At 35.3% G+C, this 24,103-nt stretch overlaps 1 protein-coding gene across 1 annotated transcript in view; it reads right to left on the bottom strand.

The window, feature by feature from the left end:
- Window positions 1-7,961, bottom strand: part of LOC118195023 (tachykinin-like peptides receptor 86C) — a 447,592-nt gene extending 439,631 nt beyond the window's left edge. Inside the window, exon 1 of the mRNA XM_085813325.1 lies at window positions 6,454-7,961. Coding sequence (XP_085669451.1) covers window positions 6,454-6,947 — 494 coding nt within the window. The 5' untranslated portion in view covers window positions 6,948-7,961. The remainder of the gene's footprint in view (window positions 1-6,453) is intronic.
- Between the last annotated feature and the right edge of the window lie 16,142 nt (window positions 7,962-24,103).

Consider the following 24,103-nt stretch of genomic DNA (forward strand, 5'->3'; position numbering starts at 1 on the left):
GTTAAAAATCTGAGAGAGAAAAGAAAGAGATGCTATCGATTACAGGAAAGAATGTCATCTGGTATAATAATTATACGTTTGAAAGACAAGAGTATTGCTAGAAGAGTTTCAAACTGTACTGGAGTAAATCCATTATGTTCAACCAAACGCTGAGTGGTTTCTGAGAAACAGAAGATAGTAACTATTACATACAACCTGTTTATGGGGGTACCGAAATCGAATGATTGATAATACTTCAAATTATCGTATTGGATTCCGTGGAAAAAAATGGTGGTTTCCATTTACCATACTTCTTGATAGCCATGATGATTGTTTTTAATACCATGTTTAATGCCGCGTTTTTTTATTGATGTTTCGAATTAAACGTTTCGAATATAGCTGCATTGAATTCAAAATTAATGGCTCATCCATCTTGCAAGAAACAAGTCAGAATGGATCAACTAGAATTTCCCGACAGCTTTTCACAGAACTATCTAAAAAAATTTGGAGTGCTTCCCAAACCTGGAAGAACAATCACTTCAACAAAGATGAGTAAACGTGTGACAATAAAATTTAATTCGATAAGATTGGCCACACAATTATAAACACAACTACGTAAGTAAAACACTACTGCAATGTGCTCAGTGTTCAGGTAAGTCGCAAGAAAATGAGAAAAATATAACGTTGGACTGCATGATAAACGCGTTCAACAATTTCATGAAAAATAATTGTTTTTAATTTATTGTTTTTCATTTCCATTTTTTATAATAAGTAAAATGATAAAATGTTCTTAAAATTTGATCATATTAACCTTTACTTACTATTAATCATTTGCAACACTGAAAATTTCAAATAAGAGTACAGGTGTATTTTGCTTACACGTATGCCCAGTGTCCCATAAACAGTAGATTAATTAACTCAGCAAATATGGCAATCGTGATCACTTTCACGCCTAAAGCGGATTTATATCTATCATATTAAGCGATATCAGTTCATTAACAATAAATAAAATTGGTCAAAAACGGGCATAAACGGGTTAATAAATTGGACTACTCCCAGTTTATACAAATCAAACTATAAACACATAATAATTAATTATCCAAAAATAAACATAATAATAATCCAACCACATAGTTCGACTACAAATAAGTATTAGAACAGTTATAGGTCAGCTACATTCTAGCGATCGACTTCTATGCACAATTTCAAAACGTGTAACGAATAGTTGTAAGTTAAGTACGAAAGGCGTAAAAGTAAACAAGCTCTTTTTAAATAAATTTTGAAATTCTTCAATTTTCATGGTTTCTTTCTCCTTGATTTCTTTACAAATTATATAGATATATTTCTTTTCTGATTTGCGCTGACATGTTCTAAAAATAGCTTCACTCTTCTGACCTATAAGGTTATCGAAAAGAAGAAGAAACATCGGTTCGCGCGGAAAGTATTGACGAAGGAAAAGATAATGCAAAATTCTTTAGCTAAAGTTAAAAAGTTAAGCAGTCGGAAATATTTTAGTTACGTGCATTGGGTAAGGTATGGCTTCGTTTGCATACATAAAAGAATTTAAAGATATTTTTTCATATGTTAGAATAGAAATGAATTCAAAATGTTTTACAGTCAAGTTACAACTTTCTGTAAAAATGGGAAGATTCTTAGGTAAAATCATTTAAATCGATCCTGGACTTGTAAAAGTACTCCAAATATAATTTAGATAAGCAAAATATAAATAATACTCAAAAATAAAGAAAGGAACAATCTGTTTTATTGAAATTTTCTATAATACTAGAGGACTTTTAAATATCTTAACAAAGGTCTAGCATTCAATATTTAGAACGAGTCTAAAGTTTTAAAAAATTCATAATTTTTTGTTTTTTTTTATCTGCTGCAAGCACCGATATTTTAGCTGGCAACACACAGCGCTTATAACTAGAAGTCAAAATTTGGAATTCAGATCACTGGACGAGAAATGTTACTTGTTAAACTATACTTCTGTTTTAAATTTCTATCATATTTTGAAGAAACTATAATAAACTGAATAGCACATAAAATAATGAAATAAAATTTCATAAATAAAACAAAATTGAACATAATATTGTGATTCATTACAATTTCCACAAATTTATTTGCAATTGATTCATGATATTTTTCATAAAAACGCTTGAAACATAAAAATTTGTTATTGCATACATTGATTAAAAGGCTGCTTAGAATCTTTTTTAAAACACTTTCCTCAAAATCTGAAGAACCATCATCAAAAATCATTAAAAAATACCTCTATATTTTCAGAATGTTACAATGACCAGCATTTTTAGATTTCATTAAATTCTCAAATATTATTCATTCATTGTGCTCACCATGTACTTAAGAAATACTATAAAATTACCGTGCAGTCAATCCATTGGTCAGAATCAGAACCGGTTTCGAAGTACCAGTATGAACTGGCTTTATCCGCTCTGTCGTTCGCGAACACACGGCCTGGAGTACTTATCGGCTTACAGCAAGGAAAAATGCTGCCAAATTTAAACGTCATGTAAAGTTATAATAGTAATAATAAAAATATATTAAAAAATATTTTGAATTTCATATGAACACAACATGGGATCCTTATACCGCCTACTAAAGTATAAGTAGTTTTTGCTGCACGTCACTTAAACTTACTTCCTCGATTTTCATTTGAGATATATTTCTCCTTCAACCGATTGAGTTCATACTTCGCGGCAACGCAAAAATGCATGAAAAGTCAAATACCTTCTTTAAAACGTGTTACACAGAAAAACTTAAATTTAAAAACTATTTAAAAAATTTGCAATTAAAATTAGCATTTTTTATTCCACATTTGGCATATTTTTTTTTTGAGCGATAATAACACCAAACGATAATACACACTCGTCTATAATGGAAAAAAGAAAAGGAAAATAGATTGCTATAAATTAAGAAGTTCGGCAAGTAAATTATTCATGGCGAAAACTGAAGAAAATACGCCAAGATAAATTTTGGAATAAATTTCGAATCAAATTTTACAAAATTTAATATTTAGGCATAATTTGAGTCGTAGAATCGAAATATGTGAAACAATTAGCAAGTTATCTTAGTAAAAGTACGATTTTGTGTTAAAACACCTATATTAGAACAGTGTTATATATAAATCTAATATATATCCTAAGTTTACTTCTCGACATGAGACATGAAAAACGCAATTTGAATTTCGACAACTGTCCCGGTAGAACGGGAGATATAAAACTGTCCCATTTTTTATTTCACAGTGTACGTGTATACGTCACAAAAATATCCCTTCTGAATCCATTTTAAATCATTTTTTACAATCCGTTTTGAAAAAAAAAAGAAGCCGTTTTCCTGTTTGTACGCACAGATGGCACCAAGAGAAATCGTTCAAATGGATTCGAGAGCGGTCAAAATGGGCATTTTTTTCCAAATATGATACCCAAAAATTTTCGCAATTACAATACTTCCTTAACTTCGCACAAGAAAGCAGCGCTTTTAATTAATATAATTTTAACAGAAATCTACAGGGAAACGATCTTACTTTAATTGTTTTAATTGTTTGATCGCCAATAACGAGCTCATCTCGCATTCCACTTAAGCGACGCTATAGGCGCAGAAGAAAAGAACTCATATTGTAAATTTACGACTGATAGCTACTCAGCGTATTTGGAAGAAAGATTTCCTTAGTCTTGCACCTACCGAAAGGTTAATTTGCTTTCAAAAATATAAATTTCTCCATAGAAAATATGTAATTTATTTTTCAAGTCTCCATAAATCGGCAGTAATACTTTACCGCTGTTAAGAATGTGACTTTTCAACCAGGCACCAACGGGAGATAGAAGGCATTTCTTTTTGGGGCAATTTTTCATATTTTATCTTCATCTGACTTCCTCTGTTATCTAATTTATTTTAGAGGAAGGAGGCTTTCATGGAAGACTTTTCAAAGAAACATAGCTCGTACCCATCCCACACGTAGAGAAAATCCATATGCCGTTATGTCGGGATTTACTGAATCTATTTTTTTTCAAAGGCTAACTAAATAACTCTGTCAAACAAAACAAGAGCGTCTTTACTCTAGAAAGCATTATCTGCTTTGAAAAGAACTCTTGCAATTTATTTTATTTACCTTGGAGAGTCATTCGTATTTTTTGAAGCAGGGGATAGGAAAAATGAGCAATGCCCTCGCCGGGATTCGAACCTTTGTGCTCTCGAATACGCGTCGAGCGTGCTGACGATAACACCGCGAAGACATGCTAAGAAGGCGGGACCTAAATACCTTATATACTCCCCTTTTTAAAGGGCGACTGGGGATTAGGGGACGCAGTCGCCAAATCCTGCAGGTGGAGAATCATCATCCAACACCTTTATAGTTCGGGCGCCACTGTAGATTCATTAGGATTTTTCGAAGCAGGAGAGCGAGCCGAAAAATGAGCAATGCCCTCGCCGGGACTTGAATCTCGGACTTCTAGAGTAGGCGCCGAGTGTGGTGACCACTACACCACGAAGGCATCCTAAGAAGGCGGGAGAAATACCTTATAAACTAATTATGACAAAACACACAATCCCTATCTTCCTAAGAGAGGTTTTTATGTAATATTTCTGATTGAGATACTGTTCATATCTGCATTAGATATCGAGAAGACACATTAAGGGAGCCCTTTCGCAGGGATCCGACTCTGGTACAATGTTCTCTGAAATCGCAATTCCCTCTTTGTTTGCAAACTATTCCATAGGATACATTATTGACTTTCTGTCTATTTTGCTAATATGTGTTTATTCCTTTTCGCCTTAGAACACAAGAAATCATATGTCTGTTTATACATTTTTGAAATAATACTTTAAAAGTGCGTACCATCCACACCAGCGGCCGAATGGAAAGGCAGCTGAACACTGCTAATTCGAATTGAGATCACAAAGAATAGTCGCCCAAACAGTATAGTGGCTTGTGAAGTCTACTACGCTTCCTAACGTCCCGGGTTCGAAACTCGGAGAAGTGTGGGTGTGTGTGATTATGGTAAAGCCTCGAGGGCTATCTGCCTAAGGGTAGGGATGCCTTCGTTGGGGACTTTTTAAGGAAGACTGGCTCGTATACACGTTACACATGGGGAAAACCACGAAAACGCATATGCAGCCAGCCCGTTCGCGGGATTCGAACCTCGGACCGAGCTACCAGTGTTCAGCGACTTTACCGCTCGGCCGCTGGTGGGCCGAAACCCGTAGAAGACATGGATGTTTGTAAATGTAATGTCCGCGCAGTATGCGAGCACTCTAAACATGCGGCGAGCCGAAAGTCTTATCATGCGGTTTTATCGGAGTGTGAGAAGTTACTGTTCTCACAGGAGAGTAGTGGGAGACCCACCCTCCTGATGCTCTTCCTCAAAACTAGGGTAGAAAATAGAAGACCAACCTCTCTTTGGTGTAGGCTCTCGCAACCATTGTTCCATGTAATATGGGCGCGACAACAACAATATTATCACAAAGAATAAGGTGGCTGGAGGGAAGTTTCTGTTTTTCCTCACGTGTAGAATGAATACGAGGCAATTTTTCATTGAACAACCTCCATGAGATCACGTTTCTCTTTACGTACTAGCTGTTGCGTACTTCGTCGTAACTGTTGAAATTAAAAAAGTGCGTATAATAGAGTTTGCTTCCTGCCTTTTAAATTTCGAGACCATTTCTCCTGGATGTTCCTCACAAAGCTACCCCTGCATTTAGACAGACATACCAAATTTATATTAAGGAACACAATAAATAAGCTTGTAAAAGAGTAAACAGCACTTTCGTTACTGATAAGATCCCTTACTTTGAAATATTGTTTTTTGTTAAAAAAACATGAATAATTGACTGCAGCCAAAAAGGCTAGGCGAGCTTACTACAATTTTTATTTTTTACTTATTTTGCAGCATATTGCGCAAGATTTTTTCTTGACCAAAATTGGTTTTTCAAAAATTGTTATTACTGCTTTGCTTGATAAATTATATATATATATATATATATATATATTATATATTTGATGTATATATATATTATATATATTTGATGTATATATATATATATATATATTACAAAAGAAATGGCAAGTAACCATATATCACGCGAGAAATAAGGTAGATCGCATGCAACTATCTATAAAGATAATATACTTCTTGCTCTAGTGATACTAGTTTCTAAAAGTGTAATTCCCCTCCCAGCCTCTCCAGGAAAAAAAATATTGATCCATTATCACTTTAGGACTACGTTCGGGCAAGAAAAAACATCAAGCATCATACTTGCTGATCAAATAAAATCTATCTTCTTTTACTAAAATTTTCCGGAGGTATAACAATTTTTAATTGAAATATACTTTCATACTCTGTATTTTATGTTAAACATAATATTACAGAACTTTTAAAACATTTTCATTTTCAAAAATCATTTCCATGCTTAAAATACGTTAAAAAAAAAAAAAAAAAAAAAAAATCCGAGTCTTACCTGTCTATGCTCATGGCGAGGATAGTGAAGACGGACGTCGAAACTGTTAGGTTGGCGAGAAAATTGCTCGCGATGCAAAAGACTTCTCCGAAAGGCCAGTGACTTTCCAGCATGAACACAAAGTTGAAAGCTGCATTTCCACTAGCCAGGAGGAAATCCGCTATAGCCAGATTCAGCAAGAAAAGATTGGTGATGGTTCGCATGCGCCTGTGAGCCAAGATGATCCAGACCACGATGGCATTGCCAGCCACAGCTATCGAAATCATAATCCCAAACAGCAGTGCCCAGATAGCCTGCACCTGCCATGGTAAAAGATAGGGCCGGCTTAGAAGAGCCCCAGGTACGAATTCACCCAAGCATCGGGCCCATGCCTGTTCCTCACTAGAATTAGAGTTTTCTGTCTCGTTGACACACTGAGTAACATTATGTCGTAAAGCTGGATCTCGCAAGTACAGTTCCAATAAATCTATCTCTTTTTGTTGAATATTTCCCATAACGTTTTAATTAGTTGATTAAAAACATCCTTGAGATTCTTGTTGAGAATTGCTAGCTACCAAAACAATCAGAACCAATTCTATATGTGTCACACTTGCTCAAAGCATAGAATTATGAATTCAGTAAAACTATTCAGTAAAACTATTGGAGTTGTTTACACCGTATAGTCAGTCATTGGACAGCTGGAATAAAAGCTTTATATTTTACTTTCATTTAAATTTATAATTTTGTTAAACTTTAAAACTTAATAGTGATGTATTTCACTTTGCTTAACGTTCTGGGCCAAATTTTAGCATAATATCCAGCAGATATGCGCAGGCTTCAGTTGTTGTTGAAATAGCATTCCGTTCACAATTCAATTTCCATAAATGCACAAATAATATTAGTTTGTATTATTTTCTTCAAAATCAACTTAAAATTTTATGCCTTTATTTGCATGTAACATAATTCGATAATTTTTCTCATTCTTCTGCAAACTTATCAAACACACTATACATTTCACTGGTAACGGAGATATGTACTTGTAGTAATTTGTAAAATTATTTGATAAAAAGGGAAAATAACTGTTTTGAAAAATACATAAACCACTAAAAATAAAGTAACATTGGTACAGTTATTCAGGAAGTAATTTAAGAAACATATTTCATTTGATTTCGAAAGCTAATGTGTTAAACCAGTTATAATAGCTTTTAAAACAATACAAAAACTTCGGTCTTAAAGAAACAGAAATTTCCTACTTTCCCAGTCGTTCCAAAAAATATCTGTTTAATGAATCCATGGCTGTTTCTCAATGAGAGTGTCTAATTTAGTATCCGTGTTTGAGAGTCACAGTGATGTTGATTTTCCGGCATAACTATTTCGGCCAGCATCGACACATGTACTGAAGTGTAGCCGAAGTTACTGTACGTGCTCTTCAGTCAGCGAGTACCCAGCTGACTGCACGGCGAGCGGCGCATGTACTGACTGACTCTCTTTTCTTCCGCAAGAGCGGCGATGGAGCAGCGCCCTTCTGAATGGACAATCGCTCGCATTTTACGCACAACAAATAACGACATCAGAAGAACTTCGCGTGAAGGGTACTTTTTTGTCAAAGAAACAAAATGATTCAGTTATAAATCAGTTTTATACTGATCTGTGAAGCGAGAAAATTCTCGTTTCTGCTGGATTTCATAATGTGTTTATTTCAAATGCCAAAATCATTTTTAAACGGATAAGTTTGTTATCTAACAACTTTCATCTGATATTGCGCTCAAAACATTCCTTTCAGGTTTCATTTTTCATATAAATTATCACATATTTGAATAGATTTGTGTTCCAAGAAATTATTTTATTCTCAAATTATAGAATCTGAATATATATATATATATATATATTTCTTTCCTAATATAGGATTATTATAAAATATATTTTTCTAAGCAAATATTACAAATTTGAATAGAAATGTACTCCAGAAAACTATTTCACTTCCTGATCCCGCAATTTTGGACCTTTCTAGATAGTACATTTTTCTAAAATGGGATTTATACAAAATATAATTTTGAATAAAGGATTTGGTGAATACGACCAATTTCTATTAGAAAGCCTCTCACAAAAGTATCCCTTTGTTTAGGAACCCATGCATTTTGCTATATTTAAATAACTTAATTTCTGATAAAAGATTCTAAAGAATTATTTTTAAAGATTTCCATAAAGGATTATTATAAGATACATTTCTCTAACAAAATTTCCAAAATTTGAATGAAAATGCTCTCCAAAAAATTATTTTATCCTCGAATATCTAATTTCACGGCTTTATAAGATATAATTTTCTGAATAACGCATTTTCATAAAAGATTATCGCAGGATATATGTTTCTAAAAGCATTCAACAATATGAGTGGCAATATTCTTCGAAAAATTGCTTTATGCTCTCAGATTAGGCAATTTCAGGCTTTGAGATACTACGACACTGAAATGTTATTCTGTGGATCTGCTGTCTAATCACTACTACCGGAGCAATTACAGAGTTCCTTACGGAGACTTAGAATGAAATGTATACCTTGCAGGAAGTCTTGGATTGTGAAAGACGAGAAGAGGCGCTTTAGCTCTGTAGGAGCTAGACTCGACAGCAGCTAGACTGGTGCCATCTATAATACTTGGAGAAAATCCAGGTAGCCGGCGGAGAGGATGAGTGTTGCCAACTGTGAGAATAGTGTTTTCCAGGAGACAATGTCCAATCCAGGCAGGCTTTAAGATAGGTATAGGTAAGGTAGTTTTATTCAGAGAAAGAAAATTGATTGTATAATATTAAAGCAATAAACTCAGTTAACATACAGTATCTGAGATAAATGTCAGTTTTCAGATAAAGGTACGCTTGTATTCTAAGGTAACTCATCTGTTTGAATAACATTTATATAAAGTTTACACATTTAGATCCACAAATAAATAAACAACTGAAAAAAAGCGTGATTGCAATAGAAATTAGAGCAATGACTTAGCTAATGAGTTTCCATGATTCTCCCATCTGTAATGCATAAAGGAGTCAATTTCCTATCGAAAATCCTCGACAAAGGCATCCCTTCCTTTAAATAAAATAGTGCTTCGGAACTTTAATTAAATCAAGCCCGTTAACTACCGAAATGGATAATTGCTTTCATTTTACGAATGAAATTTTATTTTTTTTCCAATGAACAATTAAGATAGAATTTTCATGTTTAATGTTTAAATCCGTATTTTTTCACAAATACGATTCATTTAAAAATCTAAAAATTACCTTTTTTTAATGCTGAACGCTTACGTTTTCAGTTTGTCTTTTCTAAATTATATGTCTGAATTGTCTTGATTCCCGGCCGAAATTTTTCACTCATAAACTCATCTGATGCTTTTAAATATCTTTATAAGGTATTTTAAAAAGAGTACTATAAATTTTAATTAGTCTTAAAATAATTTATGCATATCTTTGCGGTTTCCCTCTATGCTAATTGATAATTAGTTTAACTGTTTGTACAGTTAGGAGACTTATTGTTCCATCTTAATTTATAAATAGAATAAAATAAACACAGGAAAGGTTTAAAATAAATTATTTTATATGCTCGTCAACATGGCTGTTACTTAATAGAAGAAATAACAGAAAATAAATTCTCTGCAGCTTGTAAGAAACTCAGAGCAAATACTTAATGAGTTTTTCCTGATCAACAAATAAAACGAAGAGGACGCCTACTGAGCTACTCAGCCCTACACCATAAAAAATGAGATTCAGTGATAGCTGCTGACCTTCTTTAAACCTAGAACTTGGTTCTCCGAACTTATAACCACATGTGGTTTTTTTTAGCTCAAACTCTAGACATATCATCTGCGAGATTTGGCCAGAAATAGTAAAAAATATGCGAAATACCTTGCTATACGCAAAGCCCGAAATTATGCTTTAGAGCTGAAGAACAATGGAGGGTAGAAAACAATGAAACGTCTCTGGGATTATACACAGTCCTAATCCGACTACTGTTACTGATAGATACTAACTTAACACAAAAGTTAATGACTTATATACAAATGACTAGAAAAGAATCAATCTAATCCCTTGGAGTGATATGCAAATACACCCATACACGTATACATACACATACACCAAAAAAAGATAAAAGGTACAGATGGAGGACAAAATAATGCGAACACCTGTGAAAAAGTATGACGCATTTCACACCTGCAGTACAGCCACGCCACTCGCAACAGAAGTCTGCCACCTAGTGAGCGTGAAGAGGAAGCTATCAGTTTTTCAACAGCAGTCAGCTGCGTCGCATGCTTTGATCGAACTGCCTGTGAAAAGTTGAAATGTCAGACCTGTCAGAGTTCGAAAGAGGAATGATAGTTGGAGCGCGTTTAAGTGGAGCATCGGTTACGGAAACAGCAAACCTTGTGGGGTGTGTAAGGAGTACGGTATCAGCCGTTATGACAGCGTACACAAAAGAGGGGAAGACGACGTCTTCAAAGCACAACAGTGGCCGAACGTCAAAGCTGGCTGATAGGGATAGACGGGTCTTGAAGCGCATAGAAGCCCAAAAGCACAAGCAATCGTTATCCTACATAACATTTAAAATAAAAAGGCAACTCCAGGCCCCCATTTCAACAAAAACTGTCAAAAGCGAACTTCCTGCTGCGAACATTTATGGCAGAGTGGTAATTCGTAAACCCGTGGTGAAAGCAACTAATGCTTTCAAGCGACGCCAATGGTGCAGAGATCACAAAGGCTGATCCCCACAGCAGTGTCAACAGTTAATATGCTCAGATGAATCGTCATTCACCCCATTTCAGACGACCGGACGCGTTTATGTCTGGAGAATGCCCAAAGAAGCGTTTCATCTCGACTGCCTCTTGCCGACTGTGAAAAGCAAGGGGGTGGTGCCATTATGGTATGGGGTACGATATCTTGGCACAGTCTTGAGCCACTTGTTATTGTGCATGGGAGGATCACATCCAATCACTATCTAAGCATTCTAGTTGATCATGTCCAGACTGTATTCCCTGTGGAGCGAACGCTTTTTCAAAACGCCAACGCCCCTATCCAAACTGCTAGGTGTATTTAAGAATCGTTCGAAGAACATGACGATGCGATTGGACATCTCGCTTGGCCCCCCTCAATCGCCGGATTTGAATATTATTGAACATTTATGGGCATATTTGGAGTCCAAACTTTGTTCCCAGTTTCCATCTCCATCCGGACTTCCGGAATTAGAGACCGCTCTGCAGGAGGAATGGCTTAATAATCATTTAAATATTGTCCATGACCTTTATGCATCTATCCCACGTCGCATTCAATCTGTACTTCAGTCAAAGGGTGGCCCAACCCCCTATTAATAAAGATTTTCCATTAGTTCACAAGTGTTCGTATTATTTTGTCTTCCATCTGTATGAAAGCTTGAAATGTTCACTAGAAAGTTCACAAAAAGGAGGAAATATAGATGCTTCATATATTCACAAAAATAAACCTTTCTTTTACCACTAAGGATCGTGATGCACTATCCTTAAGCTTCTAAGGATTTAATATTGTAGGTTCATAGTCCGACAGTGCGGCACTTGCAGGAAACTCCGAAGTTGAAGTGGTACTGAAAACAAATTAAGGCAATTTGTTAAAATATAGTCACACAAGTGAAATTTGTTTAGAAAATAATACCTAATGTGCCCAAATCATGGATCATTAATCATGTTTTTTAGCAGCTTCTTCTTTAAATGATATAATTTTTTCGTTGCGTCTTGAGAGCAATGGCCCAAGCTGGTGCGGCATATGTAAGCATTGACTTATCAGAGAGATATCGAGAGTAATTCTGCTCTTAAAGTTAGTTTTTGATTCCATGCCAAGCAGGTTTTAAAAGGCATATAAGACAAGTTAGCATTAGTGAAAGCGTATTCAGCATGCTTCTTGAAGATGAGTTTGCTCTCTAAACTGACTTGAGTATTCCTTCAGGTGATGATTGGAAGTTGAGTGCCATTGATAAAAATAGCTTTTAATATTCTGTTTTTCTTACTTTAGCTCCTGAATATAATTTTATATATACGAATATAATACGTAATATTGCTTCCCAGTATGTTGATATTAATATACCATATTGAGCAGCAGAGAGCATTATTTCTAACACTAAACGGGAGCTCCTTCAAACTCTAGAACTCAACACTTAAATGCGTAAATTAATTTTCCTCCTGGTGGTAGCTAACGAAGTGGAAGTGAATATGCAGACAAAAAAAAATGTCTTAGCCAGTCGAATGTCATAAACCTTCAATTTATTGAACTACAAAATCGATTTGCAGATAAAAATAACAGTTGTTACTTAAAATATGTTTCAACTATCTAATTAAACACAACCGCATTTATGACATCTTTATTAATAACTTGTCATTTCTGCATTCTAAAATAACCTTTCTGCATTTTAAAAGCATCTGTTCATTATTTGAAACATGCAGTATAATATTTGTTATCCGTCTGGTCAAACATAGTCAGACACAAGATATTCTTCATTGTACACTTTTCTGATTTGTTGATTCAACCTCTTATTTTCAATAACTTACTCAAAGAAGAAAGCTGCCGTTTGTTTTCCTTTACTTTTAATCGATTTGCTGATGAACTAACAGCGCGTCGGTCTTTGTGCAACCAAAGAAATCAACCTTCTACGAAGGAATCGTTGGTGTATGATTTCTATTAATAGCACTGAATTAATAACTTTCCCCAAGTATTGTTGTTTCACACACTTTCTCTCAAATTATGTCAGAAATTATCTTAAGGCTATAGTCAGGATGATCGTGAATGACATGTGGCGCTTGTCACTTAGATTATAAATGCGATAAATACTTTGTATTAAATTCAAGGAATTTAAATTTTAATGATTAAATGTATTTTAGAATTCAGAAATGACAAGTTTTCAATCTTGAATTAGAATAACAACACATAAATAACTTAACTAAAATAGATTTTTAAATCGGTAAGAAGAATATTTTGTACAAATGCTGGATTGAAATAAATGACATTAGGTGTGGGCATAACTTAATGTGTGACAATAATGTATACAAAACAACAAAGAAAATGCCATACATTAGCATCAGTTGTGGCCAAGAGGGCAATGCTGCCCAAACATGATATTGAAGAGTTAGCTAGTATGCCATGTGGTCGCCTCTGACAGAAAGACAGCATGCACAAAGAGTAGCCATGCTGTTAACTAGAGAGTTCAATAAATATTCAATAAATATTCAATAAATATTATTTCCTGTGAAAGTTGCGCCCACTCCTCCACCAGAGCAGTTTTTAACTTTTGAATGGTTCTGGGTGGGGTTGGCATGCTGTCATAGTCCTCCCAGGAGCATCCCAAGCATGTTCATTAAGATTAAGACCAGGAGACATTGCTGGCCAATCCCTTTGCTGAATATCCTCGCTTCCCGGATAGTCATCAACCAGATGGGCCTTATGTGGTAGTGCATTGTTGACCATAAAAATAAACTCAGGGCCAACAGCTTCCCTAAAAAGTCGCACATAAGGCTGTACGATTTCCTTCCTGTTCCTTCGGGTATTCACGGAACCAGTGTCAAACACATAGAGTGGTGCGCGGGTATCTTGCATGATCCCTACCCAGACCATCACTCCTCCACCATCATAATGGTCCCTTTGCATAATCTTCCTGGGATGGGATAGGGTCCCAGGTTCCCTATCCCATCCCAAGAATATATCCCATATCAATAATCACCGAGAATAAGATTGCAGGCTGAATATGAACTCATTCATGAAGAGAACACTAGCCCACAGGAATATGAATGGTGTATACAACACTGCTGGTGTTGTATACACCATTGTCAACATTCTCTTTTGTGGACCCTCTCTTTCGGAATTGAGTGGGATACAAATAGCGGGCTTTCTGGCATACAGTCTTGTCTCATAGAATCTTCTGCCAGCTATCTTTTTTGAAACTGATGTTCCTGTGGCACTAGCGAGGTGACAAGACAGTTGTGCATCTGTAGACGTCTTCTGGCTCTTGGCTGAAAGTACGAAATACCGCTCGTTAGTAGTCGTTAGGGCTCTCGGGCGACTTTGTCCTGGTCTTTTGGACACTGTCCCGCTGATTTTAAACTGATTCCATAATTAGAGATGGCACTTGCTGTTACATCCAGTTCTTTTGAAACAAAGCTTGGGATTGCCCTGCCTCAGATCTCTACCCATGATGCTGCGTCGCTTACCTTGTTTAAGCGATGATCTGTAGTCATTTCACCGAAGAAATAGCAAAAAACAGCAAGATTATTCAAGAACGATAATGAAAATCACTATTGTGTTGCAGAACGGAATGACCTGAGCGCCTGTACGCAGACGTTTTTACCTCCTGCTGGCTTGACGCCCACAGGAACACATAAACTCACCCCAGCGACACCAGCGCCAAAAGTATATTATATGGCAACCAGCTGTCTATGTTTTGTCTGGTAGTTTAGGAGGAATGTGGGAAAATGTTTTTCTTTTCTTAAGTTTGTCCGCCAGTATATTTCTCTCTGCATGCATTCTTCCTATGAGTGGAAGCACATCCTACTGGAAACTGGAAAACTGTCATTCAAAATTCATCAAGTGTTCTCCCAATGGAATTTCTGCTGGAAAGGCTTGAAAATGCTGTAAAATTCTTTAGAAAGCAATACTTTATGTGATAAAATAAAAGATTCTGAATGGTATAAGAGAATGTGTCAATCATGAACTACATTATGGTAGACTCTCCCTTTCGATTAAAAGGCAATACAGCATAAACTCATAAATTTGGTTTTTGGCCAACATAATTTATTAACTAGGAATATAACAGGACAAGATTCTGTATCAAAGATATCCTACCGTGTAATTTGGAAAAATCGCTTAGGATTGCACTGCTTCACTTCTCAAGTTGTTCCCAAAATCGTTGAATTTTTAACGAAATAAGGATGCATTTAAGGGATTTAGAAGAAACTTTTAGACAGGGAATGCTTCTTAAAATGCCTAATTGCTAATTTACCCACGCATTTCACATAAAAGCAGCTTAACGATCAAGTAACTGAATTACGCTCGGAAACTAAAACAAATGCAAAAGACAATGCTAAATTCGATGAAAAACTGTGATAATCCTAATTGTTTTCTTCGATCGTCGTGCTATGGTGAATCAAGAATATGCTTTCTTCGATTGCTGAAGTGTGGTGAATAACATATACCTCGCAAAGGGCCAAATGTTGAGCAAAGAAGGTTATTTGAGAGTTTTCGACGTTCTTAAAAAAAATCGAAATTCTGAAGAGATTATTTATGGATTTTGATCCGCTAAGAGGTACCTGCTCTCACTAATCCTGTGGCTATGAATGCTTGATCACACATTCAATAAATATTATTCCGCAAGTCCTATTCACCGGATACGGCATTTTGTAGTTCCACCGTTGAAACTGTTACGTTCTGTTCACCGTTTTTGAGCGAATTGCAATAAAATAACATTCGTTGAAAATTCTGTAGAGGTTTTACAGAAACGAATTTAAAACATTTTTCGACACTTATAAAAAATAAAGTTACGTCATTGTAGCCGGAGGGGATTAATTCGGCGTGGGCTTAGTAAATATTGACCAATAAATTAGAATCTTATATTTTATGAAACCATTCTTGAATTTTAATATCGCAGCTGTATTTCAGTAAAATTAGAGTTATTTTTTGCAGCATAAATTCGTTGCTACTGTCACAAAACGCATATATTATATTACGTTCCATAAAAAATAATTGTATTATATTGAATTCGGCATTATTTTATTCCAACGACATTATATTTTTCTTATGTTGATTTCAAAATCTTATCTCATTCATTTTGATATTTATCGCAACGATATGCCAAGAAGTGGGAAATACCTTTTACGGAATGAATTCGCTAGAACTATTACAAAATACGCTTTTATTTTATCACACTATATATATTGAATATTAATAATTTTATTACATTAAATTCATACTTTTTCCGTCCACTTGACGCTATGTTTCTCTTAAGATGATTTTGAAGTTTATCTCATTTATTCTGATGTTTATTTTTATAATAGCTTTGGCTGCCCTGTACTATGTTGCAATAACAGAATAATTTAGACTTGATACTCAATTATACTGCTTACATCTCATGTTTGTAATTGAATGTCAGTTATAAAACTGAAAGGTTTTAAAATGTACTCTAAAATTTCACATCAACCATTAATCGTCTGCAATTGAATCTCTAATTTTAATTGAATTCTTCAAAGCAAACGCGAACTGAACACGTTTAAAATGTCATAAATATGATATTTTAATCATTTACAGGTAATAAACAATATTTAAACGAAATAAACTGCTCGCGTAATAGATTAAAAAAAGCTTTAAAATAATAGGCTAAATAATTTATCATGTCATAATTAATGGCGTATGAATTAGTTTCTTCTTTCTAATCGTGTCTTGCACTGTTAATATCATCTTTATATTTGTTCATTATTATTCCAGAATGAATTTATTGAGCATAGTTCCTATGATATGAAATAAATCATGTAATTTTAATGTCGTATGTAACGGCTTCAAGCAAAGCCTTCAAATCATAAACATATTACGTGAACTATATGCATAATGCTCTATGAATACAGAAGAATGTGTAATTCAGAAAATGTCAGTTATATATAGCAGTATAGCAATGCTTTATTCCTTTTGTTTCATGGAAACAGTACACGAATATTATTATGCTATATTAAACGGAATTTATGTCTTCTAGACATTGAGACAGAAAGAAAACCAAATTCTTAGTTTAAAAACAAACCTAAATCCTTAAGCTAATCTTATATTTTTTTTCTTGCAGCAGAGTTTCTCAACATTTTCACTCTTCAAATAGATTTTTAAGTCTCACTGAGCCCTTGAAAAATCACTATAATTCTTTATGCAATGGCTGAAAATCTGAATCTTAAGAAATCATTGATTTAGTGTCTTATCAGCGAAAACATTGTCCAGTAGGATAACATTACGCCAGCGAAGAAGGGGAAAAGAGCGCCGGTATCATTCTTCTTTGCCAGTAGCCGAATCCATAGTCTTAGCTTGTGCTAGCAATCAGTCTCTGATAACACTTATGATTTTCAGGCACACATATATATTGTATACAATTACCCATACATTAACATACGATTAGCCTGCTCATTACCATTTATCGCGAAACCTCTAACGATTTCGCGATAAGACTTGGCTGAGAAACACTAACCAGCTCTTAAGTCAGTCATATATGTATTATTCTTTTTAAGTAGTTTGCATTCAATAACTCATTTAAATAGATATATTTTTATCCTGACGGATGACACAGAACTCTGAAATTTATTTTAACTGATGCCTTCAGAATGATTGGGTTATAAACAAAAGCGCAATTGATTAAAGGGTAACTGAAGTTAAGATTAAATGATGATTACATATTGAAGATTGCTACAGGGCATCCCAATTGAAAAGGGACCCAGAAAACGTGTGATAAAAACCTTATAACAACCGGAAATAAAGGCCAATTTTTACATGGCATACCTTTAGATTTGAGAAATTTAAGTACATTACGAGATATGCAGTAAATACCCTTCTCCACCTGTATACTCAGTTCAACACGCACTGTAGATTTGTGTGTGTTGCTGTTTGTGAGTATTGGGCGTCTCTGTCTGGATTTCACGGCGGATGCTCTGACTTAACTCATTGACGTGGTAACATTGTAAATATCTATGGAAACAATGATGTCCCGACAGTTGTATGTGGGTCCCGTGTTTCTGTGTGGCGTGACTTACTGTTCGCGCTGCTCCGTGCAAATTGCTTCTTCCAATGCTGTTTTATTCTTATGGTGAATCAATATTCTGTGGAGGAGTGCGTATTTCTTCTGAAACAGTATTGGATAAGTAGTTCCTTTAAGATATATCAGCGAGTGTTTTTGGAACTTTCGGTGGTCGACGTAAACCATCTAAACGCTGTTTTGGAGGCTTGGGGAAGAAGCTGGAGACATAATGAACATTGTTAGATCAGTACGGTGGGGTAGCGAGCTTCATTTTCCCGATGAAGCTCGCTACTCCACCGTACTGCTCTAACAATGTTCTTTACAATAGATGTTTCTTTACGTGTGTCTTTACATTAAGTCTGGTTAATGTAAAGACACACGATTTTTGACCTCGTCCGCAAAGTCCCTCCGCCGTTTATCGCAGGAATCTGGACTACCGCGTAGCACGTGTCAAAGAGCTGCTAAGGAAGCCCGCCTGTATCCCTAGAAGTTTGTAGTTGTTACAGAACTGATACAGACTGACCATGATAAACGCCTAACATACTGCCATGGGTTTAAACGTTTTATAGCTTGGAGGTCGGGAATACTTCAGTACACGTGGTACAGTGATGAAGTATGGTTCCTCTTGTCAGGATACATGAACCCACAAAACACCGCTTGTGGAAGGGTGTAAAACAGCATGCAATCTTCTAAGTGGCCGCAGATCACGAAACACGGGGTCCTGGGCCGCAGCTAACATAATATGTGATAAACGTACCATGAAAAATATCGTAAAAGCAGAATAGTATTTCAGATAGAGATTCTTTCAGGGTAAAAAATGATACCAAATTGTCCTTCAAGACTACGAAATGAAGCATGTTTGTAGATGTAAAAGACTGAAAAGCGGAGCGTTAAGATAGTTCAAATGGTATCCCTGACTAGAAGCTTGGCTGGCGGAAATTTAGCTATTGGCTGAAAGAAAGGAGAGAACAGAGCAACAGGAAACTGCAGGATTTGTTGCAAATAAAAATGTACAAATAGCAATGAAAACAAAAACAACATGTTACAACAGCATACAAGTAAAAAGATATAATGTAACAGCAATAAATCAGGTAGAACTGTGATGGAAAGAAAGACTGAATTCAGAAACCATACGTCTACAAACGGGTAGCCGAAAAATGACAACTAAGATGAAAAGCGATACAAGAACCAAAACACAGAATACAAGTGAATACAGTAAACAGTTTAATGTCTAAGAACGGCTCCAGGCCGTCGTAGGGGAACTCCTTCATAGAAGATGAACGTATCTAGTGCATTATTACAGCAGCGCGTCATACGATCAATTTGTTTGACATTATTGTGACCATTGAAGTGCACCAGGTTATGTTTCATGAATTTGTGAACCAGTTATATGATAAGGTACTAACAGTTGGCTCTTACCAGCAAGATAGGGTCACATGTCACACATCTATACAGAGTAAGGCTGCGGTGGAATTATCTTTTCCTGACAGAATGATTTTCAAAGATTTATGGCGCCAGAGGTCATAGACTTGGCCCGTTTGCATTTTATCTATCAGATCACCTTAAAGATAATCTGTACAAGCAAAAAGCATTCATCTATGAGTTACTTTATACCAACCGCTGTCAAATCCAGAATACTCACGTCCAATAACCTGGCAGCAACGTACACCAACAAGCAGAGCTGCGTTAAACTGTGTGTACAGGTGGAAGGAGATGATTTCGAGCACCTCTTGTTATGTACTTTCATTTCTCACATATAAAAGTATGTCATGTAAACATTTGGTTTCATTTACTCTTGTTATAAAATTTTTATCATAATTTTCAAGGGGCCCCTTTGGAATGGGACACGTTGTATTACTCTTGAGATTTATTACAAAGGTTTAAACTGATCTTTAAGATTTTTCATTTAAGAAATATAATAGTAGAAAACGATAACAATCGCACGGCTCGACACAAATTCGAGAAGCTATAAAAGAACCATAGACAACTTATAATCCCATATCGCCTTCTACAGTAACCGAAATTTAAATAAATGAAAGTTTAAAATGAATCTATTTATTAATACGACAGAAGATGGCGATGCAAAACTGATGAAATACGAAAATCAGACCCGCAGCAGAACAAGCTTTCGAAGTGAAATTAAAATAAGACGTACAAATTAGCACGCGCTGAAATAAGCTTCAGCTTGAATTCTAAATATTCTCAAAGCAAATGCCTTTTGCCAAAACTAAAGTCGATAAATCAGTTCAAATATCAGAGTGGTATAAACGGAGTAACAGGTCAGCAAGTAATCAAAAAGCTTTCTCCCAAATTCCGAACAGCTGCGCTTTTGTAATTCGTAAGTAATTTGCATTCAAGTACGAATTGACGCAAGCAGAACTAGAATTGAGGCTTAAATAATAATATGAGTTGGTTAACATAAAACCCTGTAAGATATAATGGCATAATTTCTATTTTGTATAATTTTAATTTTCTTTTGTATAATTTCTATTTTCTTTTAAAATAGCTGTCGACTTTGATTTCTACTGTTTTCATTTTCTCTGCCATATTCATTGCTTCTAAAATATGAAATGGAGCTGTTGCCTAAGTTATTAATGTATTTTCTTCTAAAGAGGTTAGAAATTCTTGAATTATATTTTAGCACATATGAAGAAACAATATATATATTTATAATTTATTAAAATATTAAATATGGAATAAGAAAAACATTTTTCGCTTTAGCAATTTTTAATTTATTAATTAACTTCAGAATCTTTAAAACAAATATATTAAATTCACATATGGAATGACAAACTATGTAACACGATCTATTTATAATATTCTTTAAAAACTTTACATATATTAATACAAGGCGTATTGGGGCCGAGCATTGTCATGGAGCAACACAATTTCTTTACTGAGCATTCCTCTTCGTTTGTTTTAAATGGCACGCCTTAGTTTTGTTAAAGTCTCATAATATCGTGCCGCATTAATGGTTTCACCTCTGGGAAGAAATTCAGTAAGCAAAACGCCTTTCCTATCCCAGATAACAGTGCACATGATTTTTTGTGATGACATTGTCACTTTGAACTTTTGTTTTTTCGGAGAATGAGTGTGTCTCCACTCCATCGATTGTTGTTTCGATTCTGGTGTGAAATGACACACCCAAGATTCATCACCTGTCACAATTTGTTTAAAACGTTTTCTCCCTCATCACTATACCGCGTGAGAAATGCGATAATCCAAGCGGTCAGACACAATTTCGAACAAAACAGTACATGAAATTTGTAGAAATGCCTCTGAAAGGGTTGTCATTGTGAAGCGTCTGTTCTCATGAATTACTTCATCAACGTTCCTTAACAAATCATCGATGACAACAGAAGGCCGACCACTCCGAGCCTCAGCGTGGACATTTGTTCGACCTGCATTAAACATTCTTACCCACTTTCTCACCATTCCATCACTTATCGCGTATTCACCGTAAACTTCTGTCGCTTGACGATAAATTTCGGCCGGTTTAACATTCCTCGCGTTCAAAAATTTAATCACGGCACGAATCTCACATTCAGCGGGAGAACTAATTGTCTTAAACATTTTGAATGTGCACAGCAAACTGAAAACACAACATAGAGCAACCAAAATAGCGACAATTGAAAGTCAGTGAACAAGAAAGACTAGTGCGCATGCGTGGGATGCCTACCACAGCGCTGCGACGGCGCTAGAATGAAACGATACTTAGTTTCCGAATACGCTACGTAGAATTTAGATTTCACTCCATTTTATTAATTATATAGATGCTGGTCTATATACATTTTTACCAAATTCTTCTTCAGGAATTTTTTTATCTTGTAGCTTTATCTCCTAGAGCAAAGACAGCCTACTTCCACTTTTATATTTATTTTGGGTGACACTTAACTTTTTCTATTATCCTTCCTACTACCGAATTCTTGACTAGTCCCCTAAGGCTTTTTTCTGACTATTCTATTTATTTCGCACTTCTTTTATTTCTATCTTATTTTTTGTGACAACATATTTACCCGGAAAACTTGAAAGGGATTATCCCAGCCATTTATCACGCAGCTGCATCATCTCCAAGAAATTTCCCTAGGATGGAACACAAAGAGTAGATCCGCGAGCATCTGCGAGATGGGAGAGAGGATTCACACTACTCTTAAACCCTAAGCGGAAGTCAAATCCACACTTACGATTTAGATTACAGTCAGCCTTCGCTAATTAATATGTCGTGCGAGGCGGCACTGGTAATTGGATCGGTTCTTTCTTACAATTTTGTCAATCTAAACAAATGAAAGTACTCCTCAAGATGTAAATGCAGTTGATAAAGTAGAGTTATTTACGATAACTGGAACCGTTGCATATGATAAAAGGATAAAGTAATTTTATATATGTCATTTTGTACAGTAAGTATTTTCCTTAAGCCATTAGGGGAATGATATTGAAATAAAACTAAAGTCCCAAAATGATGTAGTAAATAGAGTTTTGCGGTTTAAAAGAGATGAAATAAAATCACTAAATTAAATTTCTAAATAATTGAAATGCTTTAATCCATTGAAAAACGAGGTGGTAAGGAACGAACTATATTACCAAAGAGATGCCTTAGAAGGTTTGATGATAAAAATGTTTGGCTCATCGTTATATGTCTTCAAGGAGGACAAGAGGCCTCTGAAATGCATTGAAAGTGCTTATAGTTTTGTATTTAAACCAATCAGTCAAACATATGGCCAAAAATATGAACAAGTTTAAGTATGTGTACCAATAATAGCCGACAAGCATCAGAGCAGTATTCAAACTGGGTCCACAAGATTAGATCAGGACTGCACATGATTCGCAAAACAGAGTGATGTTACATTTTGTTGAAAGATCTAGAAGTTAATATCGTCATTTACATTTTTTTTTTATTTGAGGGAGAAAAGAAATCTTTCGTATGTTCAAGTTCAACTAAAGTTAATATTAATTGTCAAATGTTCATCTAAAGTGGTTTTCTTCCGCTAGAGGGCGCTAGAAGTTCCATTAGTGAGAGAAATGAAAACCTTGTTTTTAATATTCTTTTGTAAACAGTAGATAGTTCGGTTTCGAATCCGTGTGATGGACGGATAAACTGTTACGTACAGCCATAAGAGAAAAAGGAGAGGCTGTACAAGAAAATGTGATGTCAAGAAATTCACTTGTGGTTTTTCTGTAAAGAAGACTGCCAGCTGAAACATCATGTAAGATTCAACGATGCATCAGAACAGGTAAATGAATTTTGTTCTTGTTTTTTAATTAGTTATGAATAGAACCTGCATACGTCAGTGGATTCTGACAACTTCGATCAACAGTAGTTGATTAATTACGTAATATAATAAAGTTTTTGGCGTCCGCGACAGGACGTGTTGTCCTAAAGAAGAACTAGTTATTTATGCTTCCGAAAACGGAAGTACTTGAAATATGTTTATATTTTGAAGATGCATTTTGTTGAATGAAAGCAGTTTATATTTAAGTTGAATAGAAATAGATATTTAGTAGTTTCAGCTTAAAATATATATTATAAGTTTTATGTTTTTTAATAAAAGTAATTTCAACGTAAAACAAATCTATGTGTAAGAACCCAATTAAGGATTGAGGAAATAAAATTAAGTGAAAAGGATTACTTTGAGATTTTAAAGACAGACTATGCTTTTGTTTTGTCTTTGGTTGGTGCCAAGATGGAAAGCAGACAGCATTCTAGTGCAGCTGTTACTCAGTCATAACATCCGCAGCAGCAATCCACTCAGCAGACGCAATAATAAATGAAGGCAGTCCAACCCTTCGCGCCGACTGTCACGTATACGTGCCAGCAACGAACACAGTTATCTACCGGCCGACACGCAGGCGTGCCAGAGCATTGTTGCATTTTCTACCTACTGTCACGTATTTGTGCCAGTACCTTGGAACGTTTTTCAA

Source organism: Stegodyphus dumicola, chromosome 3, assembly GCF_044657685.1.
Source record: "Stegodyphus dumicola isolate Sdum_Otavi_A_Nest chromosome 3, ASM4465768v1".
NCBI lineage: Eukaryota > Metazoa > Arthropoda > Arachnida > Araneae > Eresidae > Stegodyphus > Stegodyphus dumicola.